At 43.0% G+C, this 26,518-nt stretch overlaps 1 protein-coding gene across 3 annotated transcripts in view; it reads left to right on the top strand.

The window, feature by feature from the left end:
- LOC126484560 (trafficking protein particle complex subunit 8) overlaps nucleotides 1–26,518 on the top strand; it is a 271,243-nt gene that overhangs the window by 171,830 nt on the left and 72,895 nt on the right. For all 3 annotated transcript variants that reach the window (XM_050108120.1, XM_050108119.1, XM_050108121.1), the window contains one exon: nucleotides 10,454–10,782. In XM_050108120.1, coding sequence (XP_049964077.1) covers nucleotides 10,454–10,782 — 329 coding nt within the window. The remainder of the gene's footprint in view (nucleotides 1–10,453; nucleotides 10,783–26,518) is intronic.

The following is a 26,518-nucleotide window of genomic DNA, read 5'->3' as shown; positions in this document are numbered from 1 at the left end:
TACTGGCGCCCCAACTTTCCTCTCGGACTCTACTCATACCTTCTCCCACTTGGACCTCTCGATCTGTTCTACCACTCTTGCCTGTCGGTTCGAGTGGTATGTCCTTTCTGACACCTATTCGAGTGACCATTTCCCCTGTGTCGTTCATCTCCTGCACCACACCCCATCCCCACGTCCCTCGAGCTGGAACATACTGAAAGCTGACTGGGGACTTTACTCCTCCCTGTCTGCCCCCGGTAGCTGAGTGGTCAGCGCGACAGATTGTCAATCCTAAGGGCCCGGGTTCGATTCCTGGCTGGGTCAGAGATTTTCTCCGCTCAGGGACTGAGTGTTGTGTTGTCCTAATCATCATCATTTCATCCACATCGACGCGCAAGTCGCCGAAGTGGCGTCAAATAGAAAGACTTGCACCAGGCGAGCCGTCTACCTGACGGGAGGCCCTCGTCACATGCCATTATTATTATTATTATTATTATTATTATTATTACTCCTCCTCCCTAGTGACCTTTCCGGACCAAGATTTTCTCAGCTGTGACAGTCAGGTCAATTACCTCACGACTGTTATCATCAATGCTGCCGAACGTTCCATTCCTCGTACTACCTCTTCTTCACAATGCGTTTCAGTCCCCTGGTGGAATGAGGCTTGCAGAGACGCTATCCATGCTCGACGACGTGCTTTACGCACCTTTCGCGGCCATCCTAAGCTGGCAAATTGTATTAATTACAAACGACTCCAAGCGTAATGTCGTTGAGTCATCAAAGACAGCAAAAAAGCTTGTTGGGCCTCTTTCACAAGCTCCTTTAACAGTTTTACTCCCTCTTCTGTCATCTGGGATGGCCTGCGCCGGCTGTCGGACATTAAGGCCCACTCTGTGATACCTGGCCTGACTTCAGGTAATGAGGTACTTGTGGACCCTGTGGATGTCTCCAACACCTTCGGCCACTTTTTCGCGGAGGTTTCAAGCTCCGCCCATTACCACCCTGCCTTCCTTCCCAGAAAAGAGGCAGAAGAGGCTCGGCGACCTTCCTTCCACTCGCTGAATCGGGAAGATTATAATGCCCACTTTACCGTGCGGGAACTCGAACGTGCACTTGCACTGTCCTGGTCCTCTGCTCCGGGTCCAGATGCCATTCACGTTCAGATGCTGACACACCTTTCTCCGGCAGGCAAATGCTTTCTTCTTCGTACCTATAATCGCGTCTGGACCGAAGGTCAGGTCCCCATGCATTGGCATGAGGCCGTCGTCGTTCCCATACCTAAACCGGGAAGGATAGACACCCTCCTTCTAGTTACCACCCCATTTCTCTTACAACCTGTGTCTGTAAGGTGATGGAGCGCATGGTTAACACTCGGTTGGTTTGGATTCTTGAATATCGACGGCTACTTACCAATGTTCGATGCGGCTTTCGTCGACGCCGCTCCGCTGTTGACCACCTTGTGACCTTGTCGACGTTCATCATGAACAACTTTTTGCGAAAGCGCGAAACGGTAGATGTGTTCTTCGATTTGGAGGAGGCTTGCAATACCTGTTGGAGAGGAGGTATCCTCCGCACTATGCACAGGTGGAGTCTACGTAGTCACCTGCCCCTTTTTATTGATTCATTTTTAACAGATCGAATGTTTAGGGTACGTGTAGATTCAGCATTGTCCAATGTCTTTCTCCAGGAGAACGGAGTGCCTCAGGGCTCCGTTTTGAGCGTAGCCCTTTTTGCCATAGCGATCAATCCAATTATGGATTGCATTCCACCTAACGTTTCCGGCACTCTTTTCCGGCACTCTTTTCGTCGATGACTTCGCAATCTACTGCAGTGCCCAGAGAACATGCCTCCTGGAGCACTGCCTTCAGCGTTGTCTTTGACAGCCTATATTCATGGATTGTGGCTAATGGCTTCCGGTTCTCAGAAGAGAAGACGGTTTGCATCAACTTTTCGCGATATAAAGCATCCCTCCCACCATCCTTACATCTCAGTCCCATTGTTCTCCCATTCATAGAGACAACGAAGGTTTTAGGGCTCACTCTGGACAGGAAACTTTGTTGGTCTCCGCATGTCTCTTATTTTGCTGCCCGTTGTACACGTTCACTTAATGTCCTCCGTGTTCTTAGTGGTTCATCTTGGGGAGCGGATCGCACTGTCCTGCTTCGCTTATAGCAGTCCATAGTCCGATTGAAGCTGCATTATGAGAGCCTCGTCTACTCGTCTGCTCGGCCATCCCTCTTATGCCGTCTCAACTTGCGACCAGAGCATTCTATACTAGTCTACATCTATCTACATCTACATTTATACTCCGCAAGTCACCCAACGGTGTGTGACGGAGGGCACTTTACGTGCCACTGTCATTACCTCCCTTTCCTGTTCCAGTCGCGTATGGTTCGCGGGAAGAACGACTGTCTGAAAGCCTCCGTGCGCACTCTGATCTCTCTAATTTTACATTCGTGATCTCCTCGGGAGGTATAAGTAGGGGGAAGCAATATATTCAATACCTCATCCAGAAACGTACCCTCTCGAAACCTGGACAGCAAGCTACACCGCGATGCAGAGTGCCTCTCTTGCAGAGTCTGCCACTTGAGTTTATTAAACATCTCCGTAACACTATCACGGTTACCAAATAACCCTGTGACGAAACGCGCCGCTCTTCTTTGGATCTTCTCTATCTCCTCCGTCAAACCGATCTGGTACGGATCCCACAATGATGAGCAATACTCAAGTATAGGTCGAACGAGTGTTTTGTAAGCCACCTCCTTTGTTGATGGACTACATTTTCTAAGCACTCTCCCAATGAATCTCAACCTGGTACCCGCCTTACCAACAATTAATTTTATATGATCATTCCACTTCAAATCGTTCCGCATGCATACTCCCAGATATTTTACAGAAGTAACTGCTACCAGTGTTTGTTCCGCTATCATATAATCATACAATAAAGGATCCTTCTTTCTGTGTATTAGCAATACATTACATTTGTCTATGTTAAGGGACAGTTGCCACTCCCTGCACCAAGTGCCTATCCACTGCAGATCTTCCTGCATTTCACTACAATTTTCTAATGCTGCAACTTCTCTGTATACTACAGCATAATCCGCGAAAAGCCGCATGGAACTTCTGACACTATCTACTAGGTCATTTATATATATTGTGAAAAGCAATGGTCCCATAACACTCCCCTGTGTCATGCCAGAGGTTACTTTAACGTCTGTAGACGTCTCTCCATTGATAACAACATGCTGTGTTCTGTTTGCTAAAAACTCTTCAATCCAGCCACACAGCTGGTCTGATATTCCGTAGGCTCTTACTTTGTTTATCAGGCGACAGTGCGGAACTGTATCGAACGCCTTCCGGAAGCCTGTATCTAATATTTTCTGGGTCTCATGAACAAATAAAGTGAGTTGGGTCTCACACGATCGCTGTTTCCGGAATCCATGTTGATTCCTACATAATAGATTCTGGGTTTCCAAAAACGACATGATACTCGAGCAAAAAACATGTTCTAAAATTCTACAACAGATCGACGTCAGAGATATAGGTCTATAGTTTTGCGCATCTGCTCGACGACCCTTCTTGAAGACTGGGACTACCTGTGCTCTTTTCCAATCATTTGGAACCCTCCGTTCCTCTAGAGACTTGCGGTACATGGCTGTTAGAAGGGGGGCAAGTTCTTTCGTGTACTCTGTGTAGAATCGAATTGGTATCCCCAGGTCCAGTGGACTTTCCTCTATTGAGTGATTCCAGTTGCTTTTCTATTCCTTGGACACTTATTTCAATGTCAGCCACTTTTTCGTTTGTGCGAGGATTTAGAGAAAGAACTGCAGTGCGGTCTTCCTCTGTGAAACAGTTTTGGAAAAAGGTGTTTAGTATTTCAGCTTTACGCGTGTCATCCTCTGTTTCAATGCCATCATCATCCCGGAGTGTCTGGATATGCTGTTTCGAGCCACTTACTGATTTAACGTAAGACCAGAACTTCCTAGGATTTTCTGTCAAGTCGGTACATAGAATTTTACTTTCAAATTCACAGAACACTTCACGCATAGCCCTCCTTACGCTAACTTTGACATCGTTTAGCTTCTGTTTGTCTGAGAGGTTTTGGCTGTGTTTAAACTTGGAGTGAAGCTCTCTTTGCTTTCACAGTAGTTTCCTAACTTTGTTGTTGTACCACGGTGGGTTTTTCCCGTCCCTCACAGTTTTACTCAGCACGCACCTGTCTAAAACGCATTTTACGATTGCCTTGAACTTTTTCCATAAACACTCAACATTGTCAGTGTCGGAACAGAAATTTTCGTTTTGATCTGTTAGGTAGTCTGAAATCTGCCTTCTATTACTCTTGCTAAACAGATAAACCTTCCTCCCTTTTTTTATATTCCTATTAACTTCCATATTCAGGGATGCTGCAACGGCCTTATGATCACTGATTCCCTGTTGCACTTAAAGAGTCGAAAAGTTCGGGTCTGTTTGTTATCAGGAGGTCCAAGATGTTATCTCCACGAGTCGGTTCTCTGTTTAATTGCTCGAGGTAATTTTCGGATAGTGCACTCAGTATAATGTCACTCGATGCTCTGTCCCTACCACCCGTCCTAAACATCTGAGTGTCCCAGTCTATATCTGGTAAATTGAAATCTCCACCTAAAACTATAACATGCTGAGAAAATTTATGTGAAATGTATTCCAAATTTTCTCTCAGTTGTTCTGCCACTAATGCTGCTGAGTCGGGAGGTCGGTAAAAGGAGCCAATTATTAACCTAGCTCGGTTGTTGAGTGTAACCTCCACCCATAATAATTCACAGGAACTATCCACTTCTACTTCACTACGGGATAAACTACTACTAACAGCGACGAACACTCCACCACCGGTTGTATGCAATCTATCCATTCTAAACACCGTCTGTACCTTTGTAAAAATTTCGGCAGAATTTATCTCTGGCTTAAGCCAGCTTTCTGTACCTATAACGATTTCAGCTTCAGTGCTTTCTATCAGCGCTTGAAGTTCTGGTACTTTACCAATGCAGCTTCGACAGTAACAATTACAATACCGATTGCTGCCTGGTCCCCACATGTCCTGACTTTGCCCCACACCCGTTGGGCTGTTGCCCTTTCTGTACTTGCCCAAGGCCATCTAACCTAAAAAACCGCCCGGTCCACGCCACACAACCCCTGCTACCCGTGTAGCCGCTTGTTGCGGGTAGTGGACTCCTGACCTATCCAGCGGAACCCGAAACCCCGCCACCCTATGGCGCAAGTCGAGGAATCTGCAGCCCACATGGTCGCAGTACCGTCTCAGCCTCTGATTCAGACCCTCCACTCGGCTCTGTACCAAAGGTCCGCAGTCAGTCCTGTCGACGATGCTGCAGATGGTGAGCTCTGCTTTCATCCCGCTAGCGAGACTGGCAGTCTTCACCAAATCAGATAGCCGCCGGAAGCCAGAGAGTATTTCCTCTGATCCATAGCGACACACATCATTGGTGCCGACATGAGGGACCATCTGCAGATGGGTGCACCCTGTACCCTTCATGGCATCCGGAAGGACCCTTTCCACATCTGGAATGACTCCCCCCGGTATGCACACGGAGTGCACATTGGTTTTCTTCCCCTCTCTTGCTGCCATTTCCCCATTACGTGCCTCACGTTGGAGCTCCCAACTACCAGTAAGCCCACCCTCTGCAACCGCCCGGATCTTGCAGACTGAGGGGCAACCTCTGGAACAGGACAAGCAGCCATGTCAGGCGGAAGATCAGTATCAGCCAGAGACAGAGCCTGAAACCGGTTCGTCAGACAAACTGGAGAGGCCTTCCGTTCAGCCCTCCGGAATGTCTTTCGCCCCCTGCCACACCTTGAGACGACCTCCCACTCTACCACAGGTGAGGGATCGGCCTCAATGCGGGCAGTATCCCGGGCAACCACAGTAGATTTCATCATATTATTGAGAAATTCAATACTGAAAGAAGAATCAGCCCGGGAGATTAACTATCACCAAAATGAGAGGGGGAAGGGGGTTATGTAGAGATTTACACACGTTAGAATCGAATGGAGTGCATCCAACCATTCTTCAGACTGAAGACTGCAACAACAGCCTCTAGTGTAATCAAACATGAACAGTGAATGAAAGAATTTAATAAAGTAAGTTCAAAAATAGATATGAAGACAAACAGTGAATGGACAGGAAGAAGAAAAATGAACAGAGTAAAATATGGCCTAGAATGCTTGTAGTAAAGAAGAGGTTTCAAAGTCATGCTTCCCATTCATCTGAAAAGGAAAGGTTAAAATTGTAAAATTTTACTATTTTTGTCTTTTAGCAGTGAGACATGGACTTTTAATAGAAAAACCATTCAAAAATTGCTCTGTAAGCACTGTAGAATTGCATACTGAGAATTATTCTGAGACACAAGTAAACGAAAAGATGGAGGAGGGAACATAACAGAGTAGTAGACATTACTGTGGCCATTGTGAAAATTGTATGAAGATAGAGAGGATGTGTAGCTGGCCTTTATTCCTTCATGGGGTTGGCATGTTAATTATTGGAGTTTGCAGAGTTAGAGATAAAGTGTGGCTGGATGCCCTTCTTGCACTCTCTCTCCCACAGTGTGGAATTTGTGGCACAATTACTGTGTCTCTGTGTAGTGTTATCTCGTGTGAAAGTATGTGGAGTTTTCTGTATGTTTGCAAATTGTGTATCTGAGACAATGCATTGGTACCAGCTTGGTATTCACCAAGTCAGATGTGAGGAAACTGCCTAAAAACCACATCCATGGTGGCCAGCATACGGGCCCTTGCGTTTAATTTGCAGGACAGATTCAACCCAGGCCTGGTGCATCTCCCCAAATCCTAGAATCCAGATGGGTCAAAGCATTTTATTAGTTTTTTTCTTCAAATCTTTGTTCATATTGTTGCAGAAAATTCTCTTTTTCTTACAAAATACCACTTTCGCCATTGCCATCCTTGTTTCAGCTTCAATGTTGCTCTTCCATTTGGTTTCTATCCTGCTTCGTAGGGATCTAAAACTTTGCACATGTTGTACTATTCCACTATTCAGTGTTACCTTCACCCTTTTATTTCTTGTTAGTGGCATTGCTTTTGTTTTATTTGTAGTGATTTTCATTCCATTAATCTTTCCCTGAACTTCAACTATATCCTGTAATTCTTTTTTGTCTGTTGCTAGAAAGACCATGTCATCATCAAATCTCAAACACAATATTATTCTTATTCCAATTTTTACTCCCTTGTTACCTAAAATCTCTCTGTAGCCATCGACCACCAAGATCTAGGTTGAAATCCAGTTGTAGTTTCCCTAGTTCATTGTCAGCATTATATCTTACCTTGCTGCCAGAGAAAAAGTATGTGTAGGTAGAAGTGTCCAACTTCAGACGTGCATGAAATCTGCTGAGTGTCTACCAACAGGAGGTACTTTAGATAGGTTCTCTTGGAGATCATTGAGCAGACAAAGGTCAAGTGTTGTTAACTTCAAGGACAACCTTGTCAAATAGGCATTTTCGAAAGTACCAGCACAATGTGAATAAATAATAGCACAGAAATTGGATCACCTGTGCTACTGCCCTTGCAGTCATGTAACAATCAAGAGCTGATGAAGGCTGAAGGGGGTGCAGTTGCTGTTGCTCAATTCTGGGTGAAGATCGTTTAGTTAATTATGTAATCTATGTAAATTGTAAATAATGTAAATGTTGATTTTCTAGTATCTCTTAATAGTGTACAGTCATGTGATTTAGAGTTTTGTATGGCTTCTGACCTAAATAAATAAATCTAGCAGCCAGTGGTCATTGTATTTTCTAAATGCAGACTGAAAATGGTCCAAGGTAGTGAATACTGTTGTATACTATTTTTGTAGTTGCATCTAGCCGGTACTGTCCCCTCTCACCTTCATTCATGCTTTTTAATTTTAATATGATGAGTTTGTAAGTCATCTAGTTTTCATCATCATCATCATCATCATCATCATCATCATCATCCACACTGTACAATAATTCACGTTCGAAAGTTACTGGATTGTGATCTGTGTTATGCAGCTCTTTTTAAAAGTCTTCCTATCTCGGGATGATGTCCTTTACAATCTTTGTGCCCTTATGTCATGTGGGTTGAAAGATTCCATGAGAGATATGGTACCAGAAAGTGTAAAATGTCAGTTATTAAATCACAAGGTGGTGAAGAAAAAACTTATGTACACAGTTGATGTGTCTGTTTTATTCGTTAAGAGAATGTAAATGACAAACCAGAAATGAAGAATGGCCGCCACTTTCTTGCACGTGAATGATGGATGGTGCATATGTAAACTTAAAAGGTCAGAAAACTGCTTTCTATCTTTCTTCATGTGAGTGCTGGATGCATGTTGTGGGAGGCTAAAGGGTTGAGAAAGCTGTAGTGTGGGGAAAGGAAGCTGAAGAGGGGGAGATATGTGGCTGTCAGTGGCAATGGCAATGTGGATCAGTTCTGGTTGTCCCCGGGAGTAGACAGCATTCCATCAGAACTACTGACGGCGTTGGGAGAGCCAGTCCTGACAAAACTCTACCATCTGGTGAGCAAGATGTATGAGACAGGCGAAATACCCTCAGACTTCAAGAAGAATATAATAATTCCAATCCCAAAGAAAGCAGGTGCTGACAGATGTGAAAATTACCGGACAATCAGTTTAAAAAGACACGGATGCAAAATACTAACGCAAATTCTTTACAGACAAATGGAAAAACTAGTAGAAGCTGACCTCGGGGAAGATCAGTTTGGATTTCGTAGAAATGTTGGAACACGTGAGGCAATACTGACCCTATGACTTATCTTAGTAGCTAGACTAAGGAAAGGCAAACCTACATTTCTAGCATTTGTAAACTTAGAGAAAGCTTTTGACAATGTTGACTGGAATACTCTCTTTCAAATTTTGAAGGTGGCAGTGGTAAAATACAGGGAGCGAAAGGCTATTTACAATTTGTACAGAAACCAGATGGCAGTTATAAGAGTCGAGGGACATGAAAGGGAAGCAGTGGTTGGGAAGGGAGTGAGACAGGGTTTTAGTCTCTCCCCGATGTTATTCAATCTGTATATTGAGCAAGCAGTGAAGGAAACAAAAGAAAAATTTGGAGTAGGTATTAAAATCCATGGAGAATAAATAAAAACTTTGACGTTCGCCGATGACATTGTAATTCTGTCAGAGACAGCAAAGAACTTGGAAGAGCAGTTGAACGGAATGGATAGTGTCTTGAAAGGAAGATATAAGATGAACATCAACAAAAGCAAAACGAGGATAATGGAATGTAGTCGAATTAAGTCGGGTGATGCTGAGGGAATTAGATTAGGAAATGAGACACTTAAAGTAGTAAAGGAGTTTTGCTATTTAGGGAGCAAAATAACTGATGATGGTCAAAGTAGAGAGGATATAAAATTTAGACTGGCAATGGCAAGGAAAGAGTTTCTGAAGAAGAGAAATTTGTTAACATCGAATATATATTAAAGTGTCAGGAAGTCGTTTCTGAAAGTATATGTATGGAGTGTAGCCATGTATGGAAGTGAAACATGGATGATAACTAGTTTGGACAAGAAGAGAATAGAAGCTTTCGAAATGTGGTGCTATAGAAGAATGCTGAAGATTAGGTGGGTAGATCATATAACTAATGAGGAGGTATTGAATAGGATTGGGGAGAAGAGACGTTTGTGGCACAACTTGACTAGAAGAAGGGATCGGTTGGTAGGACATGTTCTGAGGTATCAAGGGATCACCAGTTTGGTATTGGAGGGCAGCGTGGACGGTAAAAATCGTAGAGGGAGACCAAGAGATGAATACACTAAACAGATTCAGAAGGGTGTAGGTTGCAGTAGGTAATGGGAGATGATGAAGCTTGCACAGGATAGAGTAGCATGGAGAGCTGCATCAAACCAGTCTCAGGACTGAAGACCACAACAACAACAACAACAACAACAACTACAAACATCCTTCACCAACAGGGTCCACTCCTGTGTTGGAGAGAGCTGAGTGAACCCTCAGTTGAAGCTGTAAGCACTTGGCTCTTTTCTTCAATAGGGTAACCTGTTTTCACAGTAAAAGTAATAAATGTTAACTCTCCCATTCTCATGTGTTGTAATTTCTTGAGATGCCACATGTTGAACTCTTTACGTGTCAGTTTTTAATTGTTTGTTGCAACTGTATCTTCATTATTAACAGTAGTAAGGAACGCAGTAATAAAAAAACTTTTTCTGCATTGGTATTGTCAGTTACAGGACTGAACCTCTAGCCTTAATTTGTACATACAATTCTGAACCGTTATTGAAATTCTGAGCTATCTAACAGTGAGCACCATTTCGTCTTTCCATTTGTTTGGATGAAGTCAACTTTTAAATCATCCAGAACGCGATAATTTCTAAAGTGCTTTCATTAAATGGATAGTTTTCAAGACCTAGTTTTCTGTAGTTGCCATAATATATTTAAAGTAGTAGTATTATAATGTATCTCATTTCACTTTTGCAGGTATCATTTCAAAATATGAGTTCACAGATGCTTTGTGGTGAAATGCAGAATGTTAGCATACGTTTCAAGAACATTGGTAGTGCTCCATTGAGTAATTTATATCTTGCATCATCTGTACCGGAATTGATTTCATGTGCTGGTTATCCAGTTTGTGATACTGGACAGGGGACTATTCCAGAAGTCATAAAAATTTCCCTTCCGGGTGGGCAACTTGCACCCGGTCAGAAACACATGGAATCCATGTGGCTTCGTGCACCTGACTATAGAGGCATCACCAACTTAGAAATTATGTTTTACTATGAAAATAATAACACCAAATGCATTCCACGGTAAGTACAACAGTTCCTTATACTTCTGCATTCGAACATAATATTATGTGCCTCGCACCTTCTCCCCACCACCACACATTCACAAATTGTGTATGTGCTGCACTCATATAAAATTTAGGCAACAGAGTGCTACAATTTTTATAGTGAATGGAAGGGTTTTGAGAAATGTTGTAATATTATTTCAGGAGAACAATGAGATCAGTCATGATAGTGCAATGAAGTAAAAACACTGAAAATCTAGGATTTCCATGGTTTCCCTGAATTTTTTTATGCAAATAATGCAATTGTGCCCTTGGCAAATCAGTAGAGAATTCTTTTACAGTTCCTTGGCCAGTTTAACCTAGTGCTCTGTATTGAAATTGTCAAGAAGGCATGGGATTGTGATCTCCATTTTGTTAGAACCTGTAAGGACTTAAGTTATGATTATTAAACAGTTTTTCCTGATAATTATTATTTTTCTAAAAGGACAAGTAATCAGTGGTTACTCTCTTAATGACTTTGGTTTTCTGGGAATTAGGCGTAGTCTTAGTCATGGGTTTTGTTCCTGATGTTGTGTCTGCTACTGTGGGAGACATCCTCTGAGCCAGTGGCGGTGCAGGTAATTGATTCACCAATGTAATCAGCCTTAAATAAACAAAGTGCTGTACATTACATGTGCTCAGCTAAGGGACATCTACAAATGGAGGTGGCGCAGTGGTTAGCACACTGGACTCGCGTTCGGGGGATGAGGGCTCAATCGTGCATCTGGCCATCCTGATGTAAGTCTTCTATGATTTCCCTAAATTGCTTCAGGAAAATGCCAGGATGGTTCCTTCGAAATGGCATGGCTGGCTTCCTTCCCCATCCTTCCCTAACCCGATGGGACTGGTGACCTTGCTGCTTTGTCCTTGGTCCCCTCACCCATAACGACCAACCAACCAACCTAAGGCCCAACTATGAATGTGTCTAACATGAGCTGCTAGGTGCAAAACAGGAGGCTGTGGGAGGGGAGGTGGGGTGGGTTGGGGAAGGAGAGGAGATGGAGGGGAGGGGAGGGGAGGGGAGGGGAGGGGAGGGGAGTCCCTAGTCCACCCCACTTGATTGTGCTGGCGCATGCACGTGTTTTCTACATCTAAAGAAGAACTTTGCCCAAAAGCTGATATATTTCTAGCATTCTTTTTCACTGTGCCCATTGTTTTTCATTGTGCTTGTCTCCGATTTAGGCCTCCACTCTATGGTTAGTGGCAGTTTATCCTTTCCATATTGTCGTTCCATCCTGGACTTACCGTTGTTTGAACTATTTATTTGTGACTTCACAATAGTCGAGCCATGTACATCTGAATTACTAATAAAAGCTTCACTGGATGTCGTGATGAACATGAGAGCAATTATCATCTGGATAGCACGAATAAATTAGTATGGATAAACTAGCAGTAGTAGTTCATTCATGGGAACAGGGAACCACCAAATTCGATGCTTCGATACTGAAATTTCGGCAGGGTCCAATCACCACATTGTTAGGGTATTTAGAGAGAACATATAAATTCAGAAACACAAAAACAACTTTAAACAGAAAAGGAGGGCTGAAATGAGGGAAGTTGTGGGCCTTAATGCTAAATAAAGTAAACATCACCAATCCTTCTGCTTTATAAATTCCTTAATATACATTGGCAACAATCAAAAGACATCACAACTCTACAGTTACAAATAAAAAAGTTTGGCTGCTTCAGGTAATTGAGCCTTTGGTACACTGTTTAAAGCAGTTCATATTGGAAAATCATCTACCTGCTCTCCATTGCCTCTAACAAGTACTCCTGCAATGGGGAATGAAATATCAGGTACAAAAATTAGTTTAGGGCAGTGGCCCTAGGCCAAGAAAACTAGTGTTGCTACTGAAGCAGCAGTGAGTTTGTGTGCTTCCAGGTATACAGCAAAGTTGCTGTTTCTACTTAAAGGCAAAATTTATAGTGCCTGAAGATGATGACTAGGCCAGGCGTCAAAGTAATATGGATATAATGGAAACAATAACTTTGCTGTATGCCTAGTAACACACCATTAATCAATCACACCAAGGCAATCTGAGATCACATGTACACATTTATTTTTTTCAGACATGCAGTTGACAGTTGATGTTGCAATGTTTCATAGGTTGTTCAAAGTTTGAATATTGTGTGTTATATTCAATATTGCCCCAACTTATTTCTTGTACCACTGAAAAGAGGAGTGAAAAAGATATGAATGCAAGCAGCAATCTGGAGAGGGTGGGTAAGTGGAAGTGATAGTGATTGTGGTGTACAAATGGTGGGAGGGGCAAGGGGGGGAGGTGGGGGGAGACAAATGCTGTCTGAGGGAGTATGCAAAGATTAGACTGCCAACAGGTGCAGTGTCAGGAGGTTGTGGGGCAGGGAGGTGGGGGTGGGGAATGGGGAAAGACAGGTGGATGCACTGACAGGGCTGCAAATAAAAAGGATGGGAGATGAGAATGTGAGGAGATAATAGGACTGGGGGTGGAAACTGTTCGGTAGAGGGTGTTCAGACAGTATGTTTCCATAGGTTGAGGCCAGGATAGTTACAGGAGTGGATAATGTGTTGTAAGGATAACTCCCATCTGTGCAGTTCAGGAAAGCTGGTGGTAGAGGGTAGGATCCAGATGGCTCAAGTAGTGAATGAGCCATTAATATAAAGTGTGTTATGTTCAATTGAATTTTGTGCCACAGTTTGGTGGTTGCCTTTCCTCCCAGTGTACAGCTGGTTGATAGTCGTACCAATATAAAAAGATGTGCAATAATTGCAGCAGAGCTGATAAATGACATGGCTGCTTTCGCAGGTGCTCCAGTCCCTGATGGGGTAGGATAAACCTGTGACAGGACTGGAATAGTAAGTGCTGGGTGGGTGGATTGGGCAAGTTTTGCACCTGGGTCTTCCACAGGGATGTGATCCTTGGGGCGAGGGGCTGGGATTGGGAGTGGCACAGGGGTGGACTAAGATCTTGTGGAGGTTGGATGGGCAACGGAACACGACTTTAGGTGGGCTGGGAAGAATTTCGAGTAGAATGTCCCTATTTCAGGGCACAACAATAGGTGATCAAACCCTGGTGAAGGATGTAGTTCAGTTATTACAGCCTGGGGTGTTACTGGGTGACGAAGGGGCACTCACTTGTAACTGGTTTTTATGGGAGGTGGGAGGATTTAGGGTGTGAGGGGAAATAGCATGGGAGACCTGTTTGTGTACGGGGTCTGAGGGATAGTATCTGCATGTGAAGGCATTGGTGAGACCCTCAGCATATTTAGCAAGGGAGTTTTTGTCACTTCAGATACGCTGTCCACAGGTAGCCAGGCTATATGGGAGAGATTTTTTGGTGTGAAAGAGATGACAGCTGACAAAATGCAACTACTGTTGGTGGTTGGTAGGTTTAATGTCGACAGAGGTGCAGATGGAACCAGCAGAGAGGAGGTGATCAACATCTAGGAATGTAGAAACCTACTGCCAATCTCAGGGCACCACCATCCAACCCCTATCATACCCACAGTGTTCATCTTTGTCCACACCACATAGCAGCTAAACAGTCCCTAGTTAACCTTTTCAACTTGCCACATCCCCCAAAACTCCCTACCAACCGTCCACCAACCCAGAGCCAAAATATTCCTGTAACACAATTGTTAACCTTTCCACCAAAACCCTCAGCTCCACAGAAGTTTCAGTCCTATCCAAAGGCCTCACCTTTAGCCCTACACCCAAATTTAACCATGCTGGACTTGTCAAACACTTACTCCCCTTCTCCCAACCCCTGCAATGGAAACATTTCATTGCCTCCAATCCCTCCAACCAAAACCACTTTAATTCCAACATTGAACCCTGCCTCTTCCAGTTCGTACCACCATCCAACTGTGATACTCCCCCCTCCCACCTAACAACTTGCCAATCACCTTCCAGGAATACCTCACTCCAACTTAGCCTTACCATCCCTCCCCAGTCCCTTCCTCAGAACACTATTCTTTCAGTGGAGAGAAGTCCAACACAAACTCCAGTACCTGCTTAAAGCCTTAGGCCCTTCCCAGAATATCTCCCCTGATTCCATTTCCCTCCTTATCCCTATGACACCCCACACACCCATCTTCTACATGCTATCCAAAATCCAAAAACCCAACAATTCTTGGGGCCCCATTGTGCCTGGTTATTGTGCCCCCATTGAAAGAATTTCAGCAGTCATTCACTAACACCTCCAATGAATTAGCCATAATCTAGCGTTCCCCATCAAATACACCAACCACTTCCTTCCCTAACAGTCCACCATTCCCACCCGTTTTCCTCCTGGATCCCTACTTGTCACTGTTGACACCCCTTCCCTATACACAAACATCCCTCATGTCCTTGGTCTTACCGCTATTGAACACTACCTTTCCCAGCATCCTTCAGACTCCAAACCCACTACCTCATTTCTCATACACCTAACATTTTCCTAACTCACAGATACTTCTCATTTGAAGGAAAAGTGATAAACAAATCCGCAGCACAGCCCTGGGCACCTCCATGGCACCCTCGTATGCCAACCTTCTTTATGGGTCATCTAGAAGAGACCTTTCTTGCCTCCCAAAACACCATACCCCTAGTCTGGGTCAGGTTCATTGATATCTTCGAAGTCTGAACCCAGTGCCAAGATACCCTATTTTTTTGTTCCTCAACACTTTCTCACTAGTTCGCATCAAGTGGTCCCCCTCAACCCAGTGTGCCACCTTCCTAGATGTTGACATCCTCCTCTCTCATGGCTCTATCTGCACCTCTGTCCACATTAAACCCACCAACAGTACCTGCATTTTGACAGTTGTCATCCCTTTTACACCAAAACGTCCCTCCTATACAGTGGGATGGTGTATCTGCAATGACAAAAACTCTCTTGCTCAGTATGCTGAGGGTCTCACCGAGGCCTTCACAGACAGGCACTATCCCCCAGACCTAGTACACAAACAGGTGTCCCATGTCGTTTATCCTCAAAACCAAAATCCTCCCACCACCGACAAAAATCAGCCACAAAGGAGTGTCCCCTTCATCACCAGGACTACCCCAGACATGGACAACTGAACCACATCCTTCGCCAGGGCTTTGATTATCTATCATCATGTCCTGAAATGAAGGACATCCTACCTGAGATACTTCCCACTCCTCTAAAGTAGTGTTCCATTGCCCACCTAACCTCCACAACATCCCAGTCCATCTCCATCCCTACGCCACTCCCAATGCCAGCCCCTTGGCACAAGAATTATTTCTCTGTGGAAGACTCAGGTGCAAAACCTGACCAATCCACCCACCCAGCACTTCCTGTTCCAGTCCTGTCCTACTCCATCAGGTGCCAGGCCATCTGTGAAAGCAGCTATGTCATTTACCAGCTCTGCTGCAATCATTGTGCATATTTTTACATTTGAATGACTACCAACCAGTTGTCCACCAGGAGGAAAGGCCACCACCAATCTGTGGCCAAGAGCAAAGTAGACTGACCAATCTGTGGCACAACATGCAGCTGAACATAACACACTTGATTTCAATGGCTGCTTCACTACTTGAGCCAACTGGATCCTTCCCTCCACCACCAGCTTTTCTGAACTGCACAGATAGGAGTTATCCTTACAGTACATTCTCTGCTCCCATAATCATCCCGGCCTCAACCTACAGTAAAATATTGTCCCCACACCCTCCATCCAACAGTTTCTACCCCCCCCCCCCCCCCCCCCCCCCCCCCCCCCCCTGTCCTATCACCTCCTTCCATTCTCATCTGCCACTTTGTTTGTTTGCAGCCCTCTGCCAATGCATCCACCTGTCTTTCTCCACAAAATGACCATCCAATATCTGTGACATCCATTTGTCTAACATCCCTGTGTTGCAGATGACATTTGGTGGTAATATACACATGTGGCTGATTTCTGTTATCAGCTACAAGATGTAAAATACGTATGCCATCCAAACGACGACAAAATCTGATGCCATTATCAGGGTTGCCACAGGTTCTGGAAATCAGGGAATTGGGAAATATCAGGGAAATTTGAAAAAAATAAAAACTGGAAAAATCTCGTTTTTGTCTTAGTACGAGGGCAGTTCAATAAGTAATGCAACACATTTTTTTTCTCGGCCAATTTTGGTTGAAAAAACCGGAAATTTCTTGTCGAATATTTTCAAACATTCCCGCTTCGTCTCGTATAGTTTCATTGACTTCCGACAGGTGGCAGCGCTGTACGGAGCTGTTAAAATGGCGTCTGTAACGGATGTGCGTTGCAAACAACGGGCAGTGATCGAGTTTCTTTTGGCGGAAAACCAGGGCATCTCAGATATTCATAGACGCTTGCAGAATGTCTACGGTGATCTGGCAGTGGACAAAAGCATGGTGAGTCGTTGGGCAAAGCGTGTGTCATCATCGCCGCAAGGTCAAGCAAGAGTGTCTGATCTCCCGCGTGCGGGCTGGCCGTGCACAGCTGTGACTCCTGCAATGGCGGAGCGTGCGAACACACTCGTTCGAGATGATCGACGGATCACCATCAAACAACTCAGCGCTCAACTTGACATCTCTGTTGGTAGTGCTGTCACAATTGTTCACCAGTTGGGATATTCAAAGGTTTGTTCCCGCTGGGTCCCTCGTGGGCCCTCGTTGTCTAACCGAACACCATAAAGAGCAAAGGAGAACCATCTGTGCGGAATTGCTTGCTCGTCATGTGGCTGAGGGTGACAATTTCTTGTCAAAGATTGTTACAGGTGATGAAACATGGGTTCATCACTTCGAACCTGAAACAAAACGGCAATCAATGGAGTGGCGCCACACCCACTCCCCTACCAAGAAAAAGTTTAAAGCCATACCCTCAGCCGGTAAAGTCATGGCTACAGTCTTCTGGGACTCTGAAGGGGTTATTCTGTTCGATGTCCTTCCCCATGGTCAAACGATCAACTCTGAAGTGTATTGTGCTACTCTTCAGAAATTGAAGAAACGACTTCAGCGTGTTCGTAGGCACAAAAATCTGAACGAACTTCTTCTTCATGACAACCCAAGACCTCACACAAGTCTTCGCACCCGAGAGGAGCTCACAAAACTTCAGTGGACTGTTCTTCCTCATGCACCCTACAGCCCCGATCTCGCACCGTCGGATTTCCATATGTTTGGCCCAATGAAGGACGCAATCCGTGGGAGGCACTACGCGGATGATGAAGAAGTTATTGATGCAGGACGATGTTGGCTCTGACATCGACCAGTGGAATGGTACCGTGCAGGCATACAGGCCCTCATTTCAAGGTGACGTAAGGCCGTAGCATTGAATGGAGATTACGTTGAAAAATAGTATTGTGTAGCTAAAAGATTGGGGAATAACCTGGTGTATTTCGATGCTGAATAAAACAACCCCTGTTTCAGAAAAAAAATGTGTTGCATTACTTATTGAACTGCCCTCGTGGATGAAATGGTTTGTTTACTGATATGTTGTGCATTGTCACTGGTTGGGTGCAGCTGAGCACATGCGCCACTTCCCTACTCCCTCGTTACTACTTCTCCCCTTCCTACCACACCCCTCAGCTTGCAGTCAGTGCTGCCACCACTTTTGGCCTCTAGCCTAGCAGCTGCTGACGAGAGGCAGGGAGGTGTGAGGAGTGGTTTGTTTGGATCTGATTCTCAGTGATCGGAGATGGCGGTCACATGAGCCTCAATTGTGTGTGAGTGATTGTGTGAATGTGCATGTGCTCTCATTTTCTGACAAATGCTATGACCGAAAATTTAGTTCTGAAAGTGTGATTGTCTTTTCTATCTGCCTGTCTGCGGTCATCTTTACAGTGAATTCTACCTATCTTCATTATTATTGATTCTCAGAGTATTTGCAGACATTATCTGTTTCGTGGATTGATCATTGTGGTTGCATTTCATCAACATGCTGTCCATCACTCACGAATATCTGGCCACAAGAGTGGATTTCCATGATAGGCCAAAACTGCGGGCCATTTCTGCCGGTATCTCTAATGGATGGGGCCTGCCAATCTGAAGCCCTTCGTTTTCCACTAATACAAGTCCTGCCCATCAGACCTAGTCCCACTGAACTGTCCGCAGGCCTGGTCTGTTTGTATGTGGCGTAGTGCAGTGGATTTTTGTGATATACCCACGGATCGAGGACTGCAGAGCTCTTCGGCAGGCTAGAGGCCACAGGCGATGGATTTCAAAAACTGCGACTGTTCATTGCAAATACGTTGTGCAGTATGGCATTTTATAGATATTTTATTTACCGTATGCTAGTACATTTTGGCACTTTTAAAGTAGTTTATACATTAGAAAGTATGAATGATAAGAGGAAGAAAAGTGTGGCAGTTGCTGGTAGTTTGTACACCATGTACTCTAATATTTCTTGAAAGAAAGCTTACATAACATCTGTAAAATAATAGATATAACACAGTGGATAATAACCAACAATAATTAACGTAGTAGAATCAACATTTTATTGGCAGTCATCTATATTGTTGGTTTACACAAATCTTCCCCATCTTATACATTTCTTTCAACAGACCTATTTCTTTCTGAGGTTATTTCTGAAATTGGTGAAGGTATTTTAAATCTGTCTTGCGACTCCAAGAGAATGTGTATTTTTATCACCAAGTGGGTTTCGTTTTATTGAAATAAAATAACTTCATTGGTCTTAATGAAACACATATACCATTTGGCTTGCTTTCTCCATCTAAATACAATTTATTACAAAAGATGTTGATGTTAGTACTTAAGGTTTTTTCTCACATTAGGAAATGCAATCTGCTTGCAAGTTCTATTTAGATATTTCCTCGTTTGGCTCTATTGTTTCTTGTACCGTAGCTGCATAGACACATTGTCAACTTCCATCTTTACTTACCCTTGAGATCTCAAAATTTGTCAGGGAAAAATGCTAAAACTTGTCTGTAAATCAGGGAATTTCACTTGGGGAAACTTGTGGCAACCCTGCATTATATTCCTAACCTTCATAAAACTAGTATGTATATATTTCAGGAACAATAAAAGAAAAATCCCTCTGAAGATGCCACAACTGTCATGAAATATGTTTGGGGATAAAACAACACAAATAATTGTGTTCTTGCAAGAAGATAGACTCTCTTTAATTCATTACTGTTATTTTCTCCAAGAACGGAATGGAGCTAAAAATTCCATTATGATAAACTCATTGTTGTTGTGGTCTTTAGTCCAAAGACTGCTTTGATGCAGCTCTCCATGCTGCTCTATCTGTGCAAGCCTCTTCATCTCTGAATAAGTACTGCAACCTAAATCCTTCCTTGAGAATGTGCTGCTTACTGTATACATCTCTTGGTCTCCCTTGATGACTTTAACCCCCACCCTCACTGTGCTTCCCTCCAGTACTAAATTGGTGATGTCTTGATGCCTTACACTGTATACCATCATCAGAGCCGTTCTTTTACTCAAGTTCTCCCACAAACTTCTTTTCTTCACAATTCTTTCAGTACCTCATCATTAGTTATGTGATCTACCCATATAATCTCCAACATTCTTCTGTAGCACCACGTGTCAAAACCTTCAGTTCTCTTCTTGTCCAAACTGTTTATTGCCTATGTTTCACTACAATACATGGCTACACTCCATACAAATACTTCCAGGAAAGATTTCGTGACACTCAAATCTATATTTGGTGTTAATAAAATAATCCTGTTCTTCAACCCTTTGCTTGCCAGTGCCAGTCTACATTTTATGTCATCCCTACTTAGGCCTTCATCAATTATTTTGCTGCCCAAATAGCAAAACTTATCTTCTTTTATTATCTTATTTCCTAATCCAATTCTCTCAGCATCACCAGATTAATTTGACTATGTTCCATTATCCTAGTTTTGCATTGGACGAGATTTGAAAACCTGAGCTCAGGTTTTCAAATCTTGTCCAATGCAGTCCCCAACAATCAGTCTTTCCTTCTTATCCTGTATGGTGAGTCTCCTTTCATCCGCAGTTCTGTGTGACTTTCTGAAACTCTACCCCTCTCCCTAGACCTCTCCAGTCCTTTTCCTTCACCCTTCTTCCTTCCCCTTCAGCCCTTCTGCCTGAAGAAGGGGCCACTGGCTCTGAAAGCTTGCCAATCACAACAGTTTTTTATGTGTGTGTTCTGCTGCCACTTGGTGAGTAGATTTTGTTTTATCTAAATTTTCATCACTTATAACAAACACAGATTTTGAATTTCTTTCAACAAGATTTCTGTCATAAATTGACCGGTACTGGCAAACTGTCTGGTCTGTATTAATCTCAAATTTTTGTCAAAATTAGGGATAAGTGCCTTTGTCTGCAGTTGAAACTTTCTTGTGACTTCCAGTGTTTCTTCCCAAGGCACAGACTCCCTGTTTCTCACGTATGTCGCGATCTTCCTCTTCTGAATTCTGTGCCATTGTTTGAATTTTTTATCCCATGAAACTGATGCTTTGAAGATGAAGTTCTTGGACTGAAATTGGCCTGCATCAGCCAAAGCCCACTGCTGTAAAATCCTTCTTGTTACCTGAAATATGCAATCAGAGTTACATATCACTGTCATAATCTGTTGTTAAAATACAGATGTTGAAGATAAAAACAGAGCAGTTGACAAAATTGTAACTTCCTTGCTGGTGATTTTGTGAGGCTCCACGAAGCAGTCATTGGTCCATGACTCAATTAGCGCATATTTATTGATTGCTGATCCTCTAGTTTTTATGTTTTCTTCTCATCTCTTCAAATGGTCCTCTCTTTTTAAAATTTGAGATCCTTTTCTGTGGGGTGCTCTTTTTACCAGTGCTGCTACGTTTATTTTTGTCTCCAACACAATGTGTTCAGCTTTTGCCTTATTTTTGGCTGGTTGAAAATTCTCATTGTCGGAAATATCGTCAACTTCATGAAATAGACCACCTCCATCTACTTTGTCGGAATGAGTGAGTTCCTCATGAGTAGTAAGTCTCTCTTCTCCTAACATTTTGACAATAGAATGGTAAAGTACTTCTACAATTTCCATTGCATGTGCAGAAATTGTCTCAGTGATTGCTCTGTGTCAATAAGGTTCACTTCTTGAAAAAGACTTCCACAACAGACTTTTTGTAGCTGCAGTATGCATTGAATCGTCATGACATTCATTATCTCCAATAGTCGAAAAACAGGGAGTCATCTTCATTTTTGTAGTACAAATGTAAATTGTGTGATATTCAAAAAATTTGCATCTACACCATTTGTTCTTGCTGCTTGAGCAATGTCTCACAGCTACGCATGTTAACTGCCAAATGAGGCCTGCCTCTGTGCCTGCAGCATGAAACGTCAAGGTGCGAAATAGTTCTGGGTGCGTTACCAGACTGTATGTATAAGGGATTTCACAAATGATGAGAGGCATACATTTTCAGGAAAACTCTATGCAATTCTTTGTTTACTTGTTGATAGTTATAAATATGTTTGTTCTAATAATTAAATTTGATTAAAAATAGTAAGTAATCAAATAACATGAAATTCACTAAAACTTCCTGCAAATACACATTTTTTTCTCTCTTTTTTAAATTATATTATCTCTGAAATGTCACGTAAACTGAATAATATGACCAGTGATGAAAAAATATTAATAATTATTAATTAATGTTTGAGTGGGAGTCTAACCATCACCTCATACAAGTTATTCTTGCGAGGCTCAAATGCTAATCACTTGACCACCATAAACTCTAAGTGTCCAGCACCTACACACAAATACATAAACCACATAATACTGTTATGAAAAGGATGGTTGTAACTCACCATATAGTGGAGATGCCGAGTCGCAGATAGGCACAACAAAAAGACTGTCACCAAATAGGCTTCAGCTGCTAGAGACTGTGTGTGTGTGTGTGTGTGTGTGTGTGTGTGTGTGTGTGTGTGTGTCTCTGTGGGGGGGGGGGGGGGAGGTGCTGTCTATTTTGTAACAGTCTTTTTTGTTGTGCCTATCTGAGACTCATCATCTCCATTGTGTGGTAATTAACAACTATCATTTTCATAATATTGTTACATCCCATCCTGGATTTTCCATGGTTTGATTAAGCCACGTGATAGATGTGTAAAACTTCTCTTTTGATTTTCTTGGAATTTCCAGAGTAGTGCACCTTACTACTTGCACATTATGTTGTTTTAATAGCCCACTACAGCTACAAAGTTAGCCATTTTGCACTTCCTGTAAATATCAGTTTTAGAAGTTCGTATTCCCTGTTGCCTGCTTCATTTATTGCATTTTTATATTTTCTCCTTTCATCAATTAAATTCCATATCTCTTGTGTTATCGAACGTTTTCTACTAGCCCTCGTCTTTCTACCTGTTTGATCCTCTGCTGCCTTCACTATTTCATATCTTAAAGTTACTGATTCTTCTTCTACTCTATTCCTTTGCCTTGTTCTTGTCAATGATTGTGTAATGTTCCCTCTGAAACTCTCGGCAACCTCTGGTTCTTTCAACTTATTCAAGTCTCATCTCCTTAATTTTCTACCTTTTTGCAATTTCTTCAGTTTTAACTGACAGTCTATAATCAACAGACTATCATCAGAACCCACACTTGCCCCTGATAATGTTTTACAATTCAAAATTTAGTATCAAAATCTCTTTCTTACCATTATATAACCAATCCAAACCTTCCGGTGTCTCCTGAACATATCACAAATGTAGTAAGCTCTGACACTGGAGTAACATAGTCAGACACAAGTAAAATAATCATTATTGTCAGTTGTTAGAATACTGAAGCTCTCCTTTCTCAACAACTGAAAGGTTGAGTACAAACAGATTCTGATTGGTGCCAACATCAGCACCTTCAAAAATGAGCTAGCAGAGGAGAAGTTGGACTCCATTTGTCAGGGTACAGGGTCTGGAAGCAAATGGGATTAATATTATAGAACTGTGTTCTGCTATTTTGGCTACTACTGTTTCATAAAATGAATAGCCTGGGAACTAACACACTTTGACAGTGAGGGTGGTACTAAACTGAAACTTCCACCTAGCCTAATTAAGAAAAGGCATAACATTGTGATCTTGTCTGTTAAGAAACAAAGCAACCAACAATGGAATGTTGAGAACAGAATAACAAAAATAAGGAAAGGGTCAAAAAACAAAGCTAATATATTTAAGAAAAGAACAATCAAGCTAAAAAAAAAATTTAAGACAGACCTCTTACATTTAAGGAAACAGACAAACAGTGTAGCAACCGCGGCTAGCAGTACTGTACATTGTTTGCACCAGCTTTTCACATGTATGTTGTGCTGTGAACATTAGATTTCACACACTCAAATTAGTTCCATGCTGGTTGCCAGGAGCATTGCATTTTGTCTATTACTTCTGTGCTGTTTACTCTTAGCTTATAGCAATGTATATGTTTATGTTTATCTATGCTGAGTTCTTTGATTGTGCTCAGTCCACAGCAACCAGTTAACAAGAGTCTCACTTGCTGTTGTCTCAAGAGTCTTGTCTTGGCGTACACTGCGTCTAAAAGACATTCTGTATTACTTGACCTGTGAACGAGTAATGTTATTGTCATTGTAGCAAAGGAGATATCATTTGCGTGTTATTTACCATAAACTAAGCTGGCTAACCAATCAGATGGGCCAGTATTTGGCTCTGCAGCCAAATTGGTGCCCCCCCGACATGGTTTACACCATCCTGACAGAAATTGGAGGAAGTACTACTGCATCATGATGGGAAATTTAGCAATGACTAACCATGCTGTGTTCAGGCTCGCTGTATGATAACCATCCTTTTGGCCTCACAACCCAATTTCTTGGTTTGCTCAAGTTGAAGCCAGATTCTTTCATTGAGGAATAACTACTGATGCCACCATGTTCACATTGGTTGTGAGCCAACTTGACCTTCGGTACGTGGCTGAAGTGAAAGATGTGTTAAATTCACTCCCAGAGTGTGGTTTGTATAACCGTCTCAAAGCAGAGATAATGCTTTGTGTATCTGCTTCACAAGAATCACTCCTCTGCCATATCCTGACACAGGACAACTCGAGGGATTGCAAACTATCCCATTCCTTGCAGCACTTGCAAAGCAAGATCAATGCTGGCACAGTAGCAGATAGCCTGCTAAGAACTATCTGGAATAGTCGGTTGGCACCTGTCATTAAAGCAATCAGTGCATTGCAATCTGAAATGCCTTTTAGACACAGTGGCAGAGCTAGCAGACTAGGTGCAAGACACTGTATCACCCCTGCTTATCAGTGTAACAACTGTTTAGTGTGAAGGGCGTCTGCCACAGTATTACACGCTGACTAAAATGTTCTGACAGCAAAGATGGGTGTGCTGACACAGATCAGGCAGCTGTTATCTCGCCATATCACCAACAGCAGGCATGGCCAATGCAGATTCCTGAAGTGTTCATGCAGTATATCGTAGACTCTTCGGATGGAAATGCAGCAGGATGTGTGTTGGTACCATAGCTGATTTTGGCAATCGAGCACATTGCTGCACCAGACTCTGTGCATTCCCAAATGCCACTGCCAGTTGGATGTAGATGCTTCATCCAATTGCTGGTCTGAGTCACAGCATCTGTTTGTGAGTGATCGCTGAAAAGGTCATAAATGCCTAGTTGACACTGGTACCAATGAGTGTATCTTCCCATGAACAGTGCTACATTATTGTAGGCTGTGTATGTCTTTCTTTCTAGCTGCCACTAACAATTGTGACATATGGCACACACCGATTTGAGCTGGACCAAGACCTATAGTGAACATTTGTGTGGAACTTCACAATCGCAGATGTCACAGAGCTAATAATTAGAGCGGACTTCCTGGCATATTACAACCTTCTGCCTGATATCACCAAAACATACCTTGGTCAACTGAACCACCGGACTAACGGCTGTGTTCTTCCAGCACCAGGCGTTGACACAATTTGACAAAATGATTAAAGCCACAGCTGGGGAGCACACTGCACCTACTTTGACAATGTTTTCCTGCACTTGCAAGACCCTCTGGTATGCCTAAAAATGTGAAGCCTAACACCAAGCACTATGTAAATTTTCCTGAGGGATCCCCACTGGGGTGTAGGCTGTGAGGGTTAACTCCAGATCACTTAGCAGTTGCAAAGACAGAATTTGACAGCATGATTCAAGAGGGCATCATGTGACCATCCAGTTGTCCTTGGTCGTCATTGCTGCATCTAGTACCAAGGAAGTAAGGTTCATGGTGCCCTTGCAGTGACTATAGAGTGCTTAACACCTGTACAGTGCCAGATTATTATCCAGTGCTGCTACTCCGCAGTTACAACTTTGAGTTGAGTGGTGCCTGCCTGTACAGTGTGTTGGACTGTGCAAAGGCATATATGCAGATACCATTTGCTAAGGAAGACATCCTGAAGATGATCATAATTACACCATTTGGTCTGTTTGAAAGCAAATTCCTGATGTTTAGCCTCAGGAGTGCAGTGCAGACATGGCTAAGATTTATCAATTCCATGTTGTGAGACATGCCACTCTGTTTTGCTTACCTTGATGACATACTGGTATTCTAGCCTCAACGGAACAACATTGTCAGTCAGAAGTTTTAAAATGGCTGAACAAATATGGTGTTGTTCTGTACACAGCAAAATGTATTTTTGGTCAGCCAGAAATTGATTTTTTCCTCTCCTTACCACTACCTACAAAGTGGAAGCCATTTTGAAGATCCCCACAGTTATGGAGCTGCAAGAATTGCTAGGGATTCTAATTTTGTTTCATCGGCATCTACCACGAGTAGCAGAAATTCAAGAATCATTGACAGCTGTGTTCACAGATCCAAAATGTAAAAGGAATGCAGCAGTA

This window comes from Schistocerca serialis, chromosome 6, assembly GCF_023864345.2.
Source record: "Schistocerca serialis cubense isolate TAMUIC-IGC-003099 chromosome 6, iqSchSeri2.2, whole genome shotgun sequence".
Classification (NCBI taxonomy): Eukaryota; Metazoa; Arthropoda; class Insecta; order Orthoptera; family Acrididae; genus Schistocerca; species Schistocerca serialis.
Note: the sequence above shows the minus strand (reverse complement) of the source record. Positions and strands in the feature narration are given on the sequence as shown.